Source organism: Chrysemys picta, chromosome 11 (assembly GCF_011386835.1).
Source record: "Chrysemys picta bellii isolate R12L10 chromosome 11, ASM1138683v2, whole genome shotgun sequence".
Classification (NCBI taxonomy): Eukaryota; Metazoa; Chordata; order Testudines; family Emydidae; genus Chrysemys; species Chrysemys picta.
The window spans coordinates 58,431,081-58,447,264 of record NC_088801.1 but is presented as its reverse complement, the minus strand read 5'-3'; the positions used below and the strand labels follow the sequence as shown (position 1 = coordinate 58,447,264).

General features: G+C 40.6%; 2 protein-coding genes across 6 annotated transcripts in view; both read left to right on the top strand.

The window, feature by feature from the left end:
• Positions 1-16,184, top strand: part of LOC135974151 (serine/arginine repetitive matrix protein 2-like) — a 994,828-nt gene that overhangs the window by 193,742 nt on the left and 784,902 nt on the right. The window lies entirely within an intron of this gene.
• Positions 1-16,184, top strand: part of TRAK2 (trafficking kinesin protein 2) — a 65,187-nt gene that overhangs the window by 30,356 nt on the left and 18,647 nt on the right. For 2 of the 5 annotated variants that reach the window (XM_024104049.3, XM_065560907.1), the window contains 3 exons: positions 9,217-9,300; positions 12,539-12,615; positions 13,448-13,564. In XM_024104049.3, the coding sequence (XP_023959817.1) occupies positions 9,217-9,300; positions 12,539-12,615; positions 13,448-13,564 (278 nt within the window). Of the gene's footprint in view, positions 1-9,216; positions 9,301-11,584; positions 11,639-12,538; positions 12,616-13,447; positions 13,565-16,184 lie in introns of all 5 variants that reach the window. The other 3 variants (XM_065560908.1, XM_005306248.5, XM_005306247.5) reach the window with 2 other exon arrangements.

Below are 16,184 nucleotides of genomic sequence, written 5' to 3'. Positions count from 1 at the left end.
CTTTCGTTCCTCCTTTGTAGTTTCGCTGTCTCATGAGTACTTCTGTTCTCTTCAAAGTGAGCCTGTGGCTTGGTGTATGGTGCGGTGCCACTGTACACAGTGGCCAGTCCAGCAGAGTTGGTGTTTCATGAGCTGTGCCTTTATACTGCTCATGTTGGCTGCAGAGAGAACACTGATGTTAGTGCATCGGTCTTCCTGGCTGATCCTGAGAATCCTCCTGAGGCAACGCTGCTGGAACCTCTCCAGCCACTTGAGATGTCATCTGTAGGTTACCCAGGTCTCTCACCCATAGAGAAGGGTGGGGATGACCACTGCCTTGTAAGCCAAGATCTTGGTGCCTGTTTGCAGATCCCTATCATTGAAGACTCAGTTGAGTAGTCTTCCAAAGGATGTGCTGGCACAGCGGATCCTGTATTCAGTTTCTGTGCCAATGCTGGCTGTTTGGGAGAGGTGGCTGCCAAGGTATGAAAAATGGTCCCCATTTTCCAGGGGTTCTCCGCTGATGGTAATTTGTGGAGTACGAAGAGTAGTTTGTGCAGGTGAGGGCTGGTAGAGTACTTTGGTTTTTCCAATGTTGAGAGAGAGACCCATGCTGCGATAGGCATCTGCAAAAAGATTTAGGTTACTTTGCAGGTTGCCGTGTGTGTGTCTGAATGACGCAGTCATCTGCATACTGAAGGTCAGTGATGGCAATTCTCGTGATCTTAGATTTTTGTTTGGAGATGTCAGAGATTGAGGAGTTGATCGTCCATACGATACTCAATCCTGATTCCATCAGAAAGGCAATCACGGATGAGAATTGGGATCACAGCAAGGTAAACGAAGAAGAGTGTTTGGAGCAATGACAGCGCTGCTTGACACCAGTGCGAATGATGAATGGTTCAGTCTCTGAGCCATTGCACAGAATAGTGGTAGTCATCCCGTCATGGAGTAGTCTGATGATGGAAATGTATTTCTGTGTGCAGCCAAATGTACACAACATCTTCCATAGGGCATCACAATTGATAGAGTCAAAGGCCTTGGTTAGGTTGATGAATGCCATGAACGGTTCCTGGTGTTGCTCTCTGTACTTCTCCTGAATCTATTGTGCCAGGAAGATCATGTCAGTTGTGCATCGGGATGGCCTGAAGCCACACTGGCTTAAGACCCTCAGAGCGACATAGTCTGGAGCTTTAGTACTCCTGGTAGGGTCCCCCTTGGCGAGGAGGTCTGAGGCCAGGCTCCTGACTAATCGCGGTCCAAACTTCACAAGACCCCAGCGGTGGATCAGGTACATATAGAGGACCTTTTAATACTCTGCGACTATAAAGGCAGATGAGGGCTGCAGCAGGAGGGAGGCCCCTTGTTGTCTTGGATCTCCTTGCCACTGGGTGAGGGTTTTCCTCCTGCCAAGTCTCGGGTGGTCACACACCACCTGTGCACCGGTTTCCCCACGCTAAAAGATTTCATGTGCAGGCCTCTACCAAAGGGCTCTCATCTGCACAAAGCCCTGAGGTGACGATAGGAGCAGTGATCTCCGGAAGTCTTTAGTCACAAATCTGTACACAGGCGGCAACCGTGTGACAGTCGTCTTGTGCTTGGGGAGACAGAAGTGCATTTCGGTAGCAGTGGCTGTGAATGAGCAGACTTTTTTTTTAAGAACCCCTCTGCTGACCCCAAATGGGGAGGGGACTAGAAAAGGTGCCCCAAACATAGGCTGTCTCACTCTTCTGACTGGATGGCCACATTCAGTGGGGTCACTCAACTCCGTAGCCAAAACAAAAGATGATGAATTTCACCACCTGGAATGTCTGCACCCTTTTGGACTCTCAGCACAGTGAATGTCCAGAAAGAACTGGCAAGACTCAACATTGATATTGCAGCTCTTAGTGAGACTCGCCAGGCCAATGACAGCCAATTAAAAGAGGATGGAGGTGGCTACACCTTCTTTTGGAAAGGAAAGCCACCTGAAGAGAGATGCATTCACGGGATTGGCTTTGCCATCAAAAATGAGATCGCCAGTCAGCTTTTGGGGCTTCCCATGGGAATCAACGAGCGTCTCATGACTCATCGGCTCAAGCTCAGCAACAACCAATATGCCATGATCATCAGTGCATACGCCCCAACACTTGATGAGGAAGACAACAATGAGCAGTTTTATAGTGCTCTTGATGCAGTCGTAACTGTAGTAGTAGGATTTTGTTTGTATTTTGTATAATTTAAAATAAAGTAATAATGTAGCATGTATTAAATGTATTGATGTATAATTTGATCATATCCTGCCAGCCACCCTTTTTGAATAAGAAAAGGAATGGCCTAATGAGCCAATGAGTAAAAATAAATCAGCCAGAATCTGTGTCTGAACTGATTTCAAGGCAGTAACAGACCTTTGAGGGTCACTAATTTGTTGTAGGTTTAGCATTTTAAAATAAGTAAAAGAATGCCATGATTGTTTTCTTTTACATTGCAATTTAATGTTCCTGTTCAAAATGTTCTGTGTAAATTAATTCTGTTTTGTGTGTAAATAAGGAATGTATGTGTAAAGAGAGAAGTATGAAAGCCATCACTGAGCCAGATGTATGAGGGAGGAACCAAAGACAAACGCAAGGGCGCCAGGAGGCTGCAACACGCCCCTATTAAAATGTCAAATTAACAACTCTAAAAATAAGACCAGCACTTATCAACAGGAACAAGATAGCTGTGATAAAGAACGAGAAGGACAATTTAAAAAACAAGCACTCATCAAACAACAATTAATTACAGCATGACGGTGCAAAACTCATTGGTCCCAATGAAGAAAAATCACTATATAAACAGGGTGCCTTGCCATAAAACTTTGGGTTCGTCCGGTCAAGACTTCCCTGGAGCATCGTGTCGCGACTAACGGCACCCGGCTCCTCCGTACCTGTGATCAATCTAGCTGGCCACTAGATTAATCCTGTGACGTTGTGCAGTCTATATGGTTTTATAAAAACATAATAAGTGAATATAATGTAACTGGAATATGCTTCATGCAAAAGGTCTCTTGTAAGGTATCATTACAAAGCTTATAATCTACTGAGTGTGATCATCCCGTTTGTATAAATGTACCACTCTTGTATCTAAAACTAGAAATATGAAATATAACTCTGAGGGCCTATTGTAATTATGTAAAGTGTGGGCCATTAATGATGGTTTGGAATCTTGATGACTCCCATTAACAAGGACCATTGTCTGCAGATGGCTGTGTTTACCTGTGAGTCTTCCTATATGTGTGTGTGCTGGCAAGCGGGCAATGAAGTTTTGCAGTGACATGTGATCATGTCACCTAAACTGGAATCCATCTTTAACCTGGTGCTTTTCCGGGGGTGGGGCGTGGAAACCCAGAGGGACAAAGGGTTCCCGCCTTATGCAAAAGATATATAAAGGGGTGGAAGAGAACAGAGGGGGAGGAGCCATCATGAAGAATCCCCTAGCTATCACCTGAGCTGCAACAAGAACTGTACCAGGGGAAAGAATTGTGCCCAGGCCTGGAAGGTGTCCAGTCTGAGAAAAACTTACTGAAGCATCTCTGAGGGTGAGATTATCTGTATTTAGCTTGATTAGACATAGATTTGCGCATTTTATTTTATTTTGCTTGGTGACTTACTTTGTTCTGTCTGTTACTACTTGGAACCACTTAAATCCTATTTTCTGTATTTAATAAAATCACTTTTTATTTAGTAATTTACTCAGAGTATGTATTAATACCTGGGGGAGCAAACAACTGTGCATATCTCTCTATCAGTGTTATAGAGGGCGAACAATTTGAGTTTGCCCTGCATAAGCTTTATGCAGGGTAAAACGGATTTATTTGGGTTTAGACCCCATTGGGAGTTGGGCATCTGAGTGCTAAAGACAAGCACACTTCTGTGACCTGTTTTTCAGGTAAACTTGCAGCTTTGGGGCAAGTGATTCAGACCCTGGGTCTGTGTTGGAGCAGATGGGAGTGTCTGGCTCAGCAAGACAGGGTGCTGGAGTCCTGAGCTGGCAGGGAAAACAGGAGCAGAGGTAGTCTTTGCACATTGGGTGGCAGCTCCCAAGGGGGTTTCTGTGATCCAACCCATCATGGATCCGGACTCTAAGCTGGTAACTATAACATCAACTGGTGGAACTGTGTGTAGTGTAATTAAATGCATATGCTAATTGTTGTATCTTTAATAAACGCGGCATATTGCCTTTTCCCCTAAAAAAGATCCCATGTGCTTCTTATAAGCATAATTTTTTGGTGGAGAATTGCAAAGGGGGAAAACATGCACTAATTATTAAAAATACTGCTAAATATTGCTAAAAGGTATACCATACATATAAAGTAATCAATCATTCACATGTGCACACCCCCGGTCGTAAAAGTGCTGAGCAATAAAAAAAAAAAAAAGTCCTTGCTCCGACCTGTCTGTCAGAAAAAACTATACAAATAAAATATATACAAACTGTCTAGGTATATACACCCCCAGTCACAAAAGTGCCGGGCCATAAAAAAGGGTTAAAGTCCTCACTCCTACCCATCTGTCAGGGGAAAATTGCATAGGTAATGTTTAAAAGGCAGCAATCCAAATATAATACTTTGTTCAAGAGATTACTCCTTTTAAACAGATGTTGCTCTGTTAAACCAAACGCTGAAGAACATAGGAATTTGGGCAGTGTAGTAATTTTTGTAAGTAAAATTGTGCTAATTTCACAATTAAAAAAAAATGTTTTAAAAAAAGGGACCAGGACTGGTGGGGGCTAGTTAAGGATCCCACCCCTCTTGCTAACTTAGTAGTAAAACAAAGCCTGTGTCCATAAAAAGGGACAGTTCAGTTTAAAAAAAAAAGCAAAATCAGGCCCAAACAAGCAGGCAAGCAACAAATAAAAATATTTAAAAATACTTTAAAAGCCCTAAGGGCATAATGGCAAAAATAAAATAAAGTAAGTATAAGCATAAAAAATTCAAATCCCTAAAACAATACTCAAAATAGTAAAATCTAAGTTAATAAAGGTGTCATTTTAAAAAATAAGCAAGTAATTTAAAAAAAAAAAAGGTTAACTCTGCAAAGGCAAAAAAAATTAAGCAATTAAACATTATAAAAATGTTTCAAAAGTGTTATTAAAAAAAAATATTTGTTTCTTTGCAGCCATTCTAAAGAAAAAATGGGCCCTTTTACAAAGGAATGTCTGTAAATAAGGCAGGCAAAAATACAATCAAATTTAAATCATTTAACTATAAACAACTTAGTCAAATTCGCAAAAAAAATAAGGGATTTCTATTAAAACTTAACTGCTTCCAAATATATACAAATGTCATCTATGTACAACTGTATAAAAATTTAAACAATATAAAAAATGTTTAAAAAAAAAAGTGTGTAAATACGTGGAATGTTTAAAACCTAAACCAGCGTTCCTGGTTTGTAAAACTCTTGTTTTGTAAATAAATTGGTTTTGTTTTTAAATAATATCACTATTATCACTAAAATCCATTTGAATCTTTCATTCAAAGTTGCAAAACCAAAAAAAAAACACTTTTTGCCAAACACAGGTAACTAGTGTTGTTTGGCTTTGGTATTTAGCATTTAACCCTTAAGGTAATGCTTTATAAGTTCAATATTTTTTTAAAAAGACCAAAGTCATGGCTGCAGCAGGGCAGTCAAAACCAAAAAAAAAAAAAAATCTGGATTTGTTTTTTAGTAACAAAATAGCAAATAAAAGCTATAGTTAAAAAAAAAAAACACAATGCCCCACACTGAGCCTTAAGGTGGCTCTGTGTAATTAAACTGTCACTTTTATAAGGGTACATAAAAACTCTGTAAGCACAAAAAAACCCAGTTACACATTATATAAAAATTAATATGGCTAATGTTATAAGTTCAACTATAAAAAAAATTGCATTTTCCCCAAAACATGTACAATATATATTATTAAAAAAATAAAATAAAACATACCATACTACTTAATTAAAATCCTGTTAGGGCTCCAAAGGGAGCCACAATAGGTTGTTTTCTCTTTTTCAAATCGCTGTGTTTTAAAAGCAAAAGTTAAAAATAAACAATTAAAACTCTGGTAAAAGTTAATTGTGTCCCTTTTAAAACAGAAAGGTTTCAGAGTAGCAGCCGTGTTAGTCTGTATCCGCAAAAAGAAGAACAGGAGGACTTGTGGCACCTTAGAGACTAACAAATTTATTAGAGCATAAGCTTTCGTGGACTACAGCCCACTTCTTCGGATGCATATAGAATGGAACATATATTGAGGAGATATATATACACACATACAGAGAGCATAAACAGGTGGGAGTTGTCTTACCCTAACCCTAACCCTAACCCTAAGTTGGTAAGACAACTCCCACCTGTTTATGCTCTCTGTATGTGTGTATATATATCTCCTCAATATATGTTCCATTCTATATGCATCCGAAGAAGTGGGCTGTAGTCCACGAAAGCTTATGCTCTAATAAATTTGTTAGTCTCTAAGGTGCCACAAGTCCTCCTGTTCTTCTTTTTTTAAAACAGAGTCTCTGAGCTGCTAGTGGCTTTAAATCCAAAGGCAAGCCAAAACGCATCTGTGTTAATGCAAATTACCAAACTAATAAAACAAAAAAACCTGCTCATAAATGGCAGCACAAAAAAATCAAACCAAAAAAAAAAAGGGTGGCTGGCAAAGTATAATAAAATTCTACACCAGTACATTTAATACATGCTACATTATTATTATTTTTTATTCTTTATTTTAAATTCTACAAAATACAAACATAAAACCCTACTACTACATGCCAAGACTTCCCGGGTGCATCATGTCGTGACCGATGGAACCCAGCTCCTCCCTACCCGTGATCACGTGTGTGTGTGTGTGTGTAGTGTTATTAAATGCATATGCATATTGTTGTATCTTCAATAAACATGGTGTATTGCCTTTTCCCCTAAAAAAGATCCCATGTGCTTCTTATAAGCATAACAGGACAGCCACATGTAAGGCAGATAATCTCATCCTCCTGGGAGATTTTAATGCCAGAGTCGGATGGGACTCCCAACTCTGGAGCAGTACAATAGGCAAAGAAGGAGTAGGAAATGTAAACCCCACTGGTATTCTCTTCCTCACCAGATCCGTGGAGCATAATCTGCTCATCACAAATACCATCTTTAGGCAGAGTAACAAATTTAAAACCACCTGGAAATATCCTTGGTCCAAACACTGGCACCTCCTTGACTGTTATAGTCAGAGCTCAAGATTACGCCGATGTCTGTATAACACGAACCATGAGAGGTACAGATCACTGTTGGACAGACCATCGATTAGTAAGATCAGTCATGTACCTGCAGCTCCACCACAGCACAAACACCCAAAGATTAAGTGAAAGCGGTACAATGTCAATGCACTTCAGGACCAAGCCAGCTGCGAGATTTTCCAGCAACACCTGTCTGAGAAACTCTCTAATTTGCCTGATAACATCATTGACATTCAAGAGCACTGGGATCAACTTAAAAACACCATTCACAGTGCATGTGCTGAAACTATAGGATATTCCACTCACCTGTACCAAGACGGATTTGACGAAAACAACGAGGAAATCCTAGCATTAATTCAACAGAAAAGAACTGCATTCTGTAACTGGCAAAATGATTCCTCTAACCAATGAAAACATGAGGCTTATTACCTGCGCAAAGCCAAACTCCAAAGGAAGCTAAGTGACATCCAAACTAAGTGGTGGCAAAAGAAGGCCTCTGAGATTCAGGGTTTCATAGAGACTAGGACAACATGAGAAGCTATATATGGGCCAAACGCTCAACCCCTTTACATTCCCAGAATGGCTCCATCCTCCTCAAGGAAAATGCGGCCATTAAACAACACTTTGAGAGCCTACTAAACAGTGAATCCACGGTCTCTGAAGACACCATCAAGTCTATTCCACAACATTCGGTAATGGAACACTTTGCTGATTCCCCCATCTTCTGAGGAAGTCCAGCATGCCTTCACCCAGACAAAATATCATAAGGCAGCAGGCCCAGATGGCATCCTAGCTGAGGTTTTTAAAGCTGGTGGAACAATGCTCCAGCACAAACTTTGCCAACTCCTCGACAAAATCTGGACCTGTGAAGAAATTCCACCTGACTTTAAGAACGCCAATATTATTTCAATATTCAAGAAAGGGTACGAATCTTTGTGCAGGAACTACAGAGGTATTGCCCTCCTCTCCATCGCAGGGAAGATCCTTGCCCAGATCCTACTAAATCGCCTTCTCCTCCTTGACGAGGATCTCCTCCCCGAATCGGAACACATTAGTATGCATTAGAAATCACACCCTCGTAGAACTTATTACTGTGAAGACAAGCCCACTGTGAACGTCACAGATAAATCTGAGACAAGATATTGTTTACTGGACGGAATTCTAAAACTTTAAATGCATTGGGGAATACCAGAGCTCAGACTGATTATCATTAGGACATAAATGTGTGTGTCTGGACATAAACCAGAAGAGATAATGAGTCTGAAGGAGGTGATTAGAGGAGAAATTTTGGTCTTTACATTGAACATATCCCTTTGGATTATTCCATCTAGTTTAATCAACTGATCCAGTGCAAAGTGATTCCTAGTAGAAACCAACTATACCTTGTCTAGTCACATATCAGTGGGAAAGAATCAAGCACACTGAAATGCAAACATACATTGCTTTCTGGATGTTGGTCCAATAAAAGATATTACGTCACCCACCTTGTCTCTTCTGTATGTTAGAACAATTGGGGGGCAAGAGATTGGTCCAAAACTGTGGAACTAGATTACAATCATCCTATCCTTCAGGGATGTTTTGTGTTACAGGTACATTATGAAAGCAAAGTATGAGTACATTTTTAAAGTGTAATCTGCTACATAATATCTAAGTAGTTGCTAGGTTTGATTTCCACAATTCTATACCAGCTTATTTCTGATAAGTTTGGGGTTAAAGTTTTGTCTTGTGCTGGTAGGAAAGAAAATGCGATTGATAAAGCGTCCGAAGCACGTAATGCAGGCCAATTCCCAATGTCTATATAGCGTTACACCCTAATCTTGGGAAAACCCTAGATTATTGCTGTTAAGCTCCTCCTTTTTATGGCCACTGCTGCCTGAAGGCATGTTCTCTAATAAACCACTGCGTAGGCACTGGGAGGAGTGCCTTTCAGTGAGCTGCAGGAGGAATCAGTGCTGCAACAGGAGATACTAGCTTAGTTAATCCTCTGCTACAAAGCATCTTTCTTCACCTCTACTTTGTAGATGTGAATGGAGACAGCAACATGGCACTAGATAACAAGGACACTAATCAAAATGAAGAGTTGCTTACAGCATTCGCTATGCAAGGTGAGTGTGTGAGAGAGGAAAGTGTAACAAACTGTATGTGATCACGGTCCTAAGCTTTCTGGAAATATTGAGAATATGAAGCAAAGCACCAAAGCCATTCTCTCTCCATAACTTATCAGTTACCAGGGTAATATGTATTTGTGCAGAATGGAAACCCCAAGCTGGCTGGATATAGCAGCCATGTACTGAATGTAAACCTTCACTAAGAAGGGTGAATACTGATTAGGACACTGACCAGATCTGGTTAAAATCAGGCATGGTAGGAACATCTACCAAAACAGAGCTGTTTATGCTCTTTCACCTGCAATGGCTGACGCTTGTGTGCGAGTGGGCACCTGAATCATCAAGACTAGAGAGTAAAATGAAGCTTTGGAGCAGGGGTAGTCAATTATTTTTTGGTAAGTTTCCAAATTCATTGGTCAAGGTATAGTCAAGGTCCAGACTCCAGAGACAATAATAATAAATAAATAAAAAGATTTTGGGGTCCCTTCAAAAGTATCTGGCGGTCTGGATTTGGCCCGCAGTCTGCCTACTGACTTACCCCTGCTTTGGAGTCTCTTCTCCTTTCAGTAGGTACAGGCAACTCTTGTTAAAATGGTAGAACAAATCCAACCTGGTGAATATTTGGCAAGTGATAAGGAAGCTTTTCTGATTCTGTCTTGCTCAGAAACACAATTTGTAATTTACATTGCAATAAGTTCAGAGTTCCCAAAAAAAAACAATACAAAACAGAATAAAAGTACTGACTGCAGTGAATTGTTAATCATTTCTGTCAGGACGTGAATAATTAGTTAATATTTTTGTCAAAGGTATTTTAAAGGCTTTTAAACAAGAGAGGTTAAATGAGAGCTCTGCTTTTCTCTGAACTTGCCTTTGAAAATATGCCTGGCATGATGTGTCCTAAGTAGGTATAGTGTGTCAGGGAAAAGAAAAATGTCTTTGGGCTGCACAAGGGAATCCTTGTTTTTCTGTTCAGGGTTGTTTTTTGTAGGGGGTCCCGTATACAGGGATGTGCTACAGACATTATTGTATCTTAATGATTCCTAGTGATTTGTCATGTGTAATGTACATGGTGGGTTGCAGACTAGATGTGTGTGTGTGTGTACATACATCAGAGGCGTAGGAGCACTTGTGTATTTCACATGGTCATAGGATCATTTGGAAACAATGATATATACGTTGTTCAATCCATAAGTATTTATGTAAATGAAAAAATGTATTACTTTGAAAACATAACTCATGCAAGCTGACACATGCTTATGGAAGCCTGGTTATATTTGAACTAAAAGTCATGGAGGTATAAAGAGACAAGCAAGGAGGAATAAAGCACATAATAAGATCACAGGAAGATACATATGCTATATATCCAGTATTATGAGAACTAAGACTAGAACACATACATACATACATACATACATATGTGTAATGGAAACTGAAAGAACTGGGGGGAGTGGGGGGGAATGCCTGCTGAGCTACTTGGGTGAAAAAGGTTTGATTTAGGGGGTTGGTTTGTTTCACTTTTTAGGAAAGTGTTTTAGAAAACAATTCAGTGCAACTTTGTGCTTCTCCTTTGCTATTCTTTCCTTTTCTCCTCTCTTTTGCAACTCACTGCATAATTACTTCTTCCAGACTGAATACCAAATCTGCTTTACTCCATCCCTGAGTCACAGTTAAGTATGAGGCCCAGAATGGACATAGTCTATATTCTGTATGTGTGTGTGTGTATTGATTTATATAAAAAAAAATAGTTTAAAGCCACTTACATAATGCAAATCAAGCAATGGCCAACTTTCTTGAGGAAAGGGGGTATGACTGCTGATAGAAAAAAATACCATTTGCAAGGAGTAGTTTCAGCACAGGTTCACAGAGACATTTGTCTGATGGAAAAGTTTCATGGCTCTGTTAAACTTTTATTGCTACTTTAATTGTGTTGCGGCTTGCTTTATGGCTTCGGATCATGAAAGCTATAAATGGAAAAGCTCTGGTGAGTGGAGGCCACCACCTATACCCATCCCCTCCAAGTCCAGGGCATAGTTCCCCTGTTGGTGGTTGTATCACATAATAAGCTGATACTTTAAAAACATAATTCATTACTGTTGGTAAAGAGCTGTAGGATCCTTTGGAAGGTTTTTAGAAGTGTGAAATTATGATTTTATATATAAAATGCATGCATCAACAATAGTCACTGAAAAACAAATTCACACTCATCTATTTTCTTAACTTCTAATTCTTTCTCTCTTCTCCTCTCACCCTTTTTTCTGTCTTTCATTTTACGCTATCCTAGCTCTTGTTGAACTTCCCCCCTCCTCTTTGGCTGGATCTCAGAAATTTGCACAAGGTAATTCAGGTTTCTTTTCCATTTTCATCTTTTTCTTGTAAGGACAGGAGATGGCAGACGCTGGTACTTCATGTTTTTGATGTTCAGTTTTGATCCTCGTAATCATTGATTCCTCCCTAGTCTTTAGAAGTTCTTCCTGACTCAACCCTGTGTTTAAAGTATTTTAAAAGTGCAGTTTCACTTCTCAGTAATACTTATTATTTTTAATAGTTTTAAACAGCATGTAAAAGCTCATTAAGACATTAGCTTTCCAAAGAAGACATGGTTACCATTCCAACGAGTTTACGCTAATAGACTATCTGGAGGTTTAAATGATGCATGTTTTCCTCTTATCCCATGTAACCTTAGGCTTGATCCTGTAAACACACACATTACAGGACTTGCATGAATTAGTCCCAGTGATCTTAGTGCCCTAAGGTTTTTCTGTCTTCCTGCTTGTAACTACCACACAGTCACCTTGATTTCATTGTGTTTCAAGGGTAAAGCCCACAGACATCCTCAGCCACATGGGGTATGCAAGACTGCCCCCTCCTGCAATCAACTGCAGTGCAAACCAGATCGTTCAATAGTTGGGCTTCATCCAGATAATTGATTTCCCCCCCACTTACCTCAGTAAGGACCAAATTCTGAGAGGTTCTGGCAGAACTCCCTCAACTTCAGCTGACTTAACTGGGAGTTGCACCTCCCTGGATCAAGCTTTGTGTGTGTTGCCTCAAATGGGTTTCCTCAAACTTTCCAGTGCTTCCTAAGCTAAATATTCTTAGCCTGCTTGTTAATCCTCTCAAAGATCCTTGTGTTGCATACTGGTTAGGTAATGTATGCGAGTTTTACATCTACCCCTGCTTGTATTCTACTTGTATATAAACTACTTCAGTGAATGTTTCTGGGTTTGGTTTTCAGTTCTCGGCACAGACCGAGTGGAGCAGATGACAAAAACCTACAATGACGTTGACATGGTCACACATCTGTTAGCTGAGGTACAGTCATCTCCACTTACTGTTGTATTAATTTGTAGTGAGCTAACCATACATTTGGATACAAGCTTTCCTTTACCCACCTGTCTGCATTGTTTCTCCAATGAGCAGCCGCTGTCACTTAAAGGGAGAAAAGGAAATGCCTCTTGCCTTTCAGTCGTTAGACACGATAGCACAGGACTCCTCAAACAGCGGGTCATGGGGCATGAGAGCGCCCAGTGAACTGCACCAGCTGAGAAACAAAATAACTTGGCGAAATCCTGCACACCTAGTGGGAACCCATGACAAGGAGGAGGAAGGTAGCAACTTGCTCCTTCCCTTCTCTTCTTTCTGCTACCTCTACTCTGTCCCCTTCATAACTCTCCCATTCCCAGACCTATGCTCTACTCCGAGGGAAGCTGTGCTTCAGAGACGGTGGAGCTGGTGTCTACAGCTCTTTAAAATGATGCCTCAGTAGCAACTCTAAAGTCCCCACATCAAACCACGCAGGACCACAATAAAAAATTCCAGCACCCAAAATTAATTTTTTTTAATGTGACCCCAGTTCTCTGATGTTGCAAAGGATTGTGGGAATGGATGAGTCATGTCAGGAAACCAGTGTGTATTCTAGATCCCAAATGGTTAAAGTTTGAGAAACACTGCACTGGCATGGATTGCTGCAGTAGTTTCCTGTCAGTGCAGTTTAAAATGAGTTGGGGGCACATCCTATATTATCTGGCCTTTGTGAATGAGGCAGAAGTATCTTAAATTAATTAGGCTGAATTTAAATTTAGGTTGAATTTAAATGTAGTCTGATCAAAAATAAAGATTTTTTTTTCCTGGTATTTGTGAGCAGCGGGATCGGGACCTGGAGCTAGCAGCTCGAATTGGACAAGCCCTTCTTAAGCGGAACCATGCCCTGACAGAACAGAATGAAGTACTAGAAGAACAACTGGGACAAGCCTTTGACCAAGTGAGTGATTTTTAAAACAGAGATGAGGGATATGTAGGGTAAAGGGTTTTTTCTTTTTCTTTTTTTTAATGTGTAGAGGCACGTAATTGCATTTACTCTACAGCCACAGGGGGATCCTTAAAAAAACAAACAAAAAACTTATTTATCTAAACGGAAGTATTCCAGTCAAGTGCATTATTCCAATATCCAGCTATGAAAATTCAGTACAGTGGTCATTTAGGGTGAATGTGATATATTGTTTTGTAAATATAATACACACTTAGAATAGTTTTCAAGGAAGTTGAGCTGATCATAATGGTCCCCTCTGACCTTATTATCTCTGAATCCAAGAACCTCAGTGTATTTTTATAAACAATGAATTCAGTTTCCCCCACCCTTGTGAAGTAGGAGGTATTATTCCCATTTTACAGATGACGAAACAGTCAAAGAGATGAAGTGACTTGCTCAGGATCACAGAAGTCAGTAGCATGAGACCTGGAATCTCTTCCAAATTCTGCCTCCATCTTATGCTTTAAACACAAGCACATCCATCTTTCCGTGTTTATTCAGTCTCGTGTAACATTTTTTCCACTGTTGCTCAAATCCATCTCACGTGCTGCCATCTCAACAGAGGAACTAATGAAGGATGAAATTGTTACCAAAGTATGACACTTGCCAGGGATACCCAGGGCTGTGAGGCACCTTGCTGCCACCAGCCCTTAGTGTGAAGAGGCCTCGTTTGTGCCTCCCTGCGGTCAGCTCCCCAACTCCACTGGCCATCGGCAGCACCGGCACTCCCCTCTAGGCCTGGCAGGCCCCCGTGTCGCTCTACAGTTCATCGTTCGATAGCATATGTCAAAATATACAAGGCAAATAGCCTTAAATCAAACTCTGATAAGTTCAGATGCAGCATTTTGTTTTTTGCCTGTGTCAAGGCTGCTTCCCCACTCTGAACTTTAGGGTACAAATGTGGGGGCCTGCATGAAAACTTCTAAGCTTAACTACCAGCTTAGATCTGGTTCGCTGCCACCATTTCCAAGTGAATTCCCTTCACTAGGAAGCCTTGAGAAACTCTTCACCAATTCCCTGGTGAATACAGATCCAAACCCCTTGGATCTTAAAGCAGGGAGAAATGAACCATTCCCCCTCCTTCCTTCCACCAACTCCTGGTGAATACAGTTCCAACCCCCTTGGATCTTAAAACAAGGAAAAATCAATCAGGTTCTTCAAAAGAAGGCTTTTAATTAAAGAAAAAGGTAAAAATCATCTCTGTAAAATCAGTATAGAAAATAACTTTACAGGGTAATCAAACTTAAAGAGCTCAGAGGACCTCCCTGTAGCCTCAGGTTCAAAGTATAGCAAACAAAGATAAACACTCTAGTAAAAGGTACATTTACAACTTGAGAAAACAAAGTAAAAACTAACACTCCTTGCCTGGCTGTTTACTTACAATTTTGAAATATGAGAGACTTGTTTAGAAAGATGTGGAGAACCTGGATTGATGTCTGGTCCCTCTCAGTCCCAAGAGCGAACGACTTCCCAAACAAAGAGCACAAACAAAAGCCTTTCTCCCTCCCTCCTCCCCCCCCCCCTCCCCCCCCCCCCCCCCCCCCCCAAGATTTGAATGTATCTTGTCCCCTTATTTGTCCTTTGGGTCAGGTGTCAGCCAGGTTACCCGAGCTTCTTAACCCTTTACAGGTAAAAGGATTTTGGAGTCTCTGGCCAGGAGGGATTTTATAGTACTGTACACAGGAGAGCTGTTACCCTTCCCTTTATAGTTATGACAGCCTGTCTGTATCTTTTGATCATCATCAATGGAAATATATTTGTTGGTTCATGTGTGTGCGCTGAAATCATCAGTCAACACTTAAGTTACAAATAAAAATTGATCCCGCCAAGCCCACTTATAAAACAAAATCATTACTCACATTCTAGAGCCTTGACTTAATTAACAAGATACTCACATATCTTGTGGAATATTGCTCACCCAGAATCCTTGCAGCATTTACAGACAGGCTGACTGTGACCCTCCTTTCACAAAACAAAGACACTGTTAGCTTGCATCCTTGGTGATGGATTCTGTGTGTTTCTTTGTACCCGCAGATTCAAGCCTAACAATTTTTTGTCTTTAGTTGTAAACAGGACACCCCCTGCTGTCTTGTTTTCTCCTATGAATTTCCTCTCATAGATTTTTGCAATCTTTTCTCCTGCCTGTGGCTCAGTATGAAAATAGACCTGCATTGTGAGGCACATGTGACCAGACAGGGAGATAAGTGGAGATAAGCTCCAGCCTGAAAGGAACATGTCCGAAGTGTGTCACCTCCTGGTAACATGCCTTAACTCTAAAACCTTAAGAACATAATTTTCAGAATAGATGCATAACTCCTTAATTATCCTTAAACACACACACACACACATATATATATATATATAAATTATTATGATCACCAATGCGCTACTGGGTCTCTGTAGAGATCTCACATGCCATCTTTTGGTGAGCTATTATGCATATACCTCACCATGGGATCCCTGTAAATTCCTATGCACCCCCTGTGTCCATTGATAGTTGGCACCAAGAGGTTGTTGGATTATAAACTATATCAAAAACATTTTCCCCTTGTTGACGTGACCAGTGCATCCC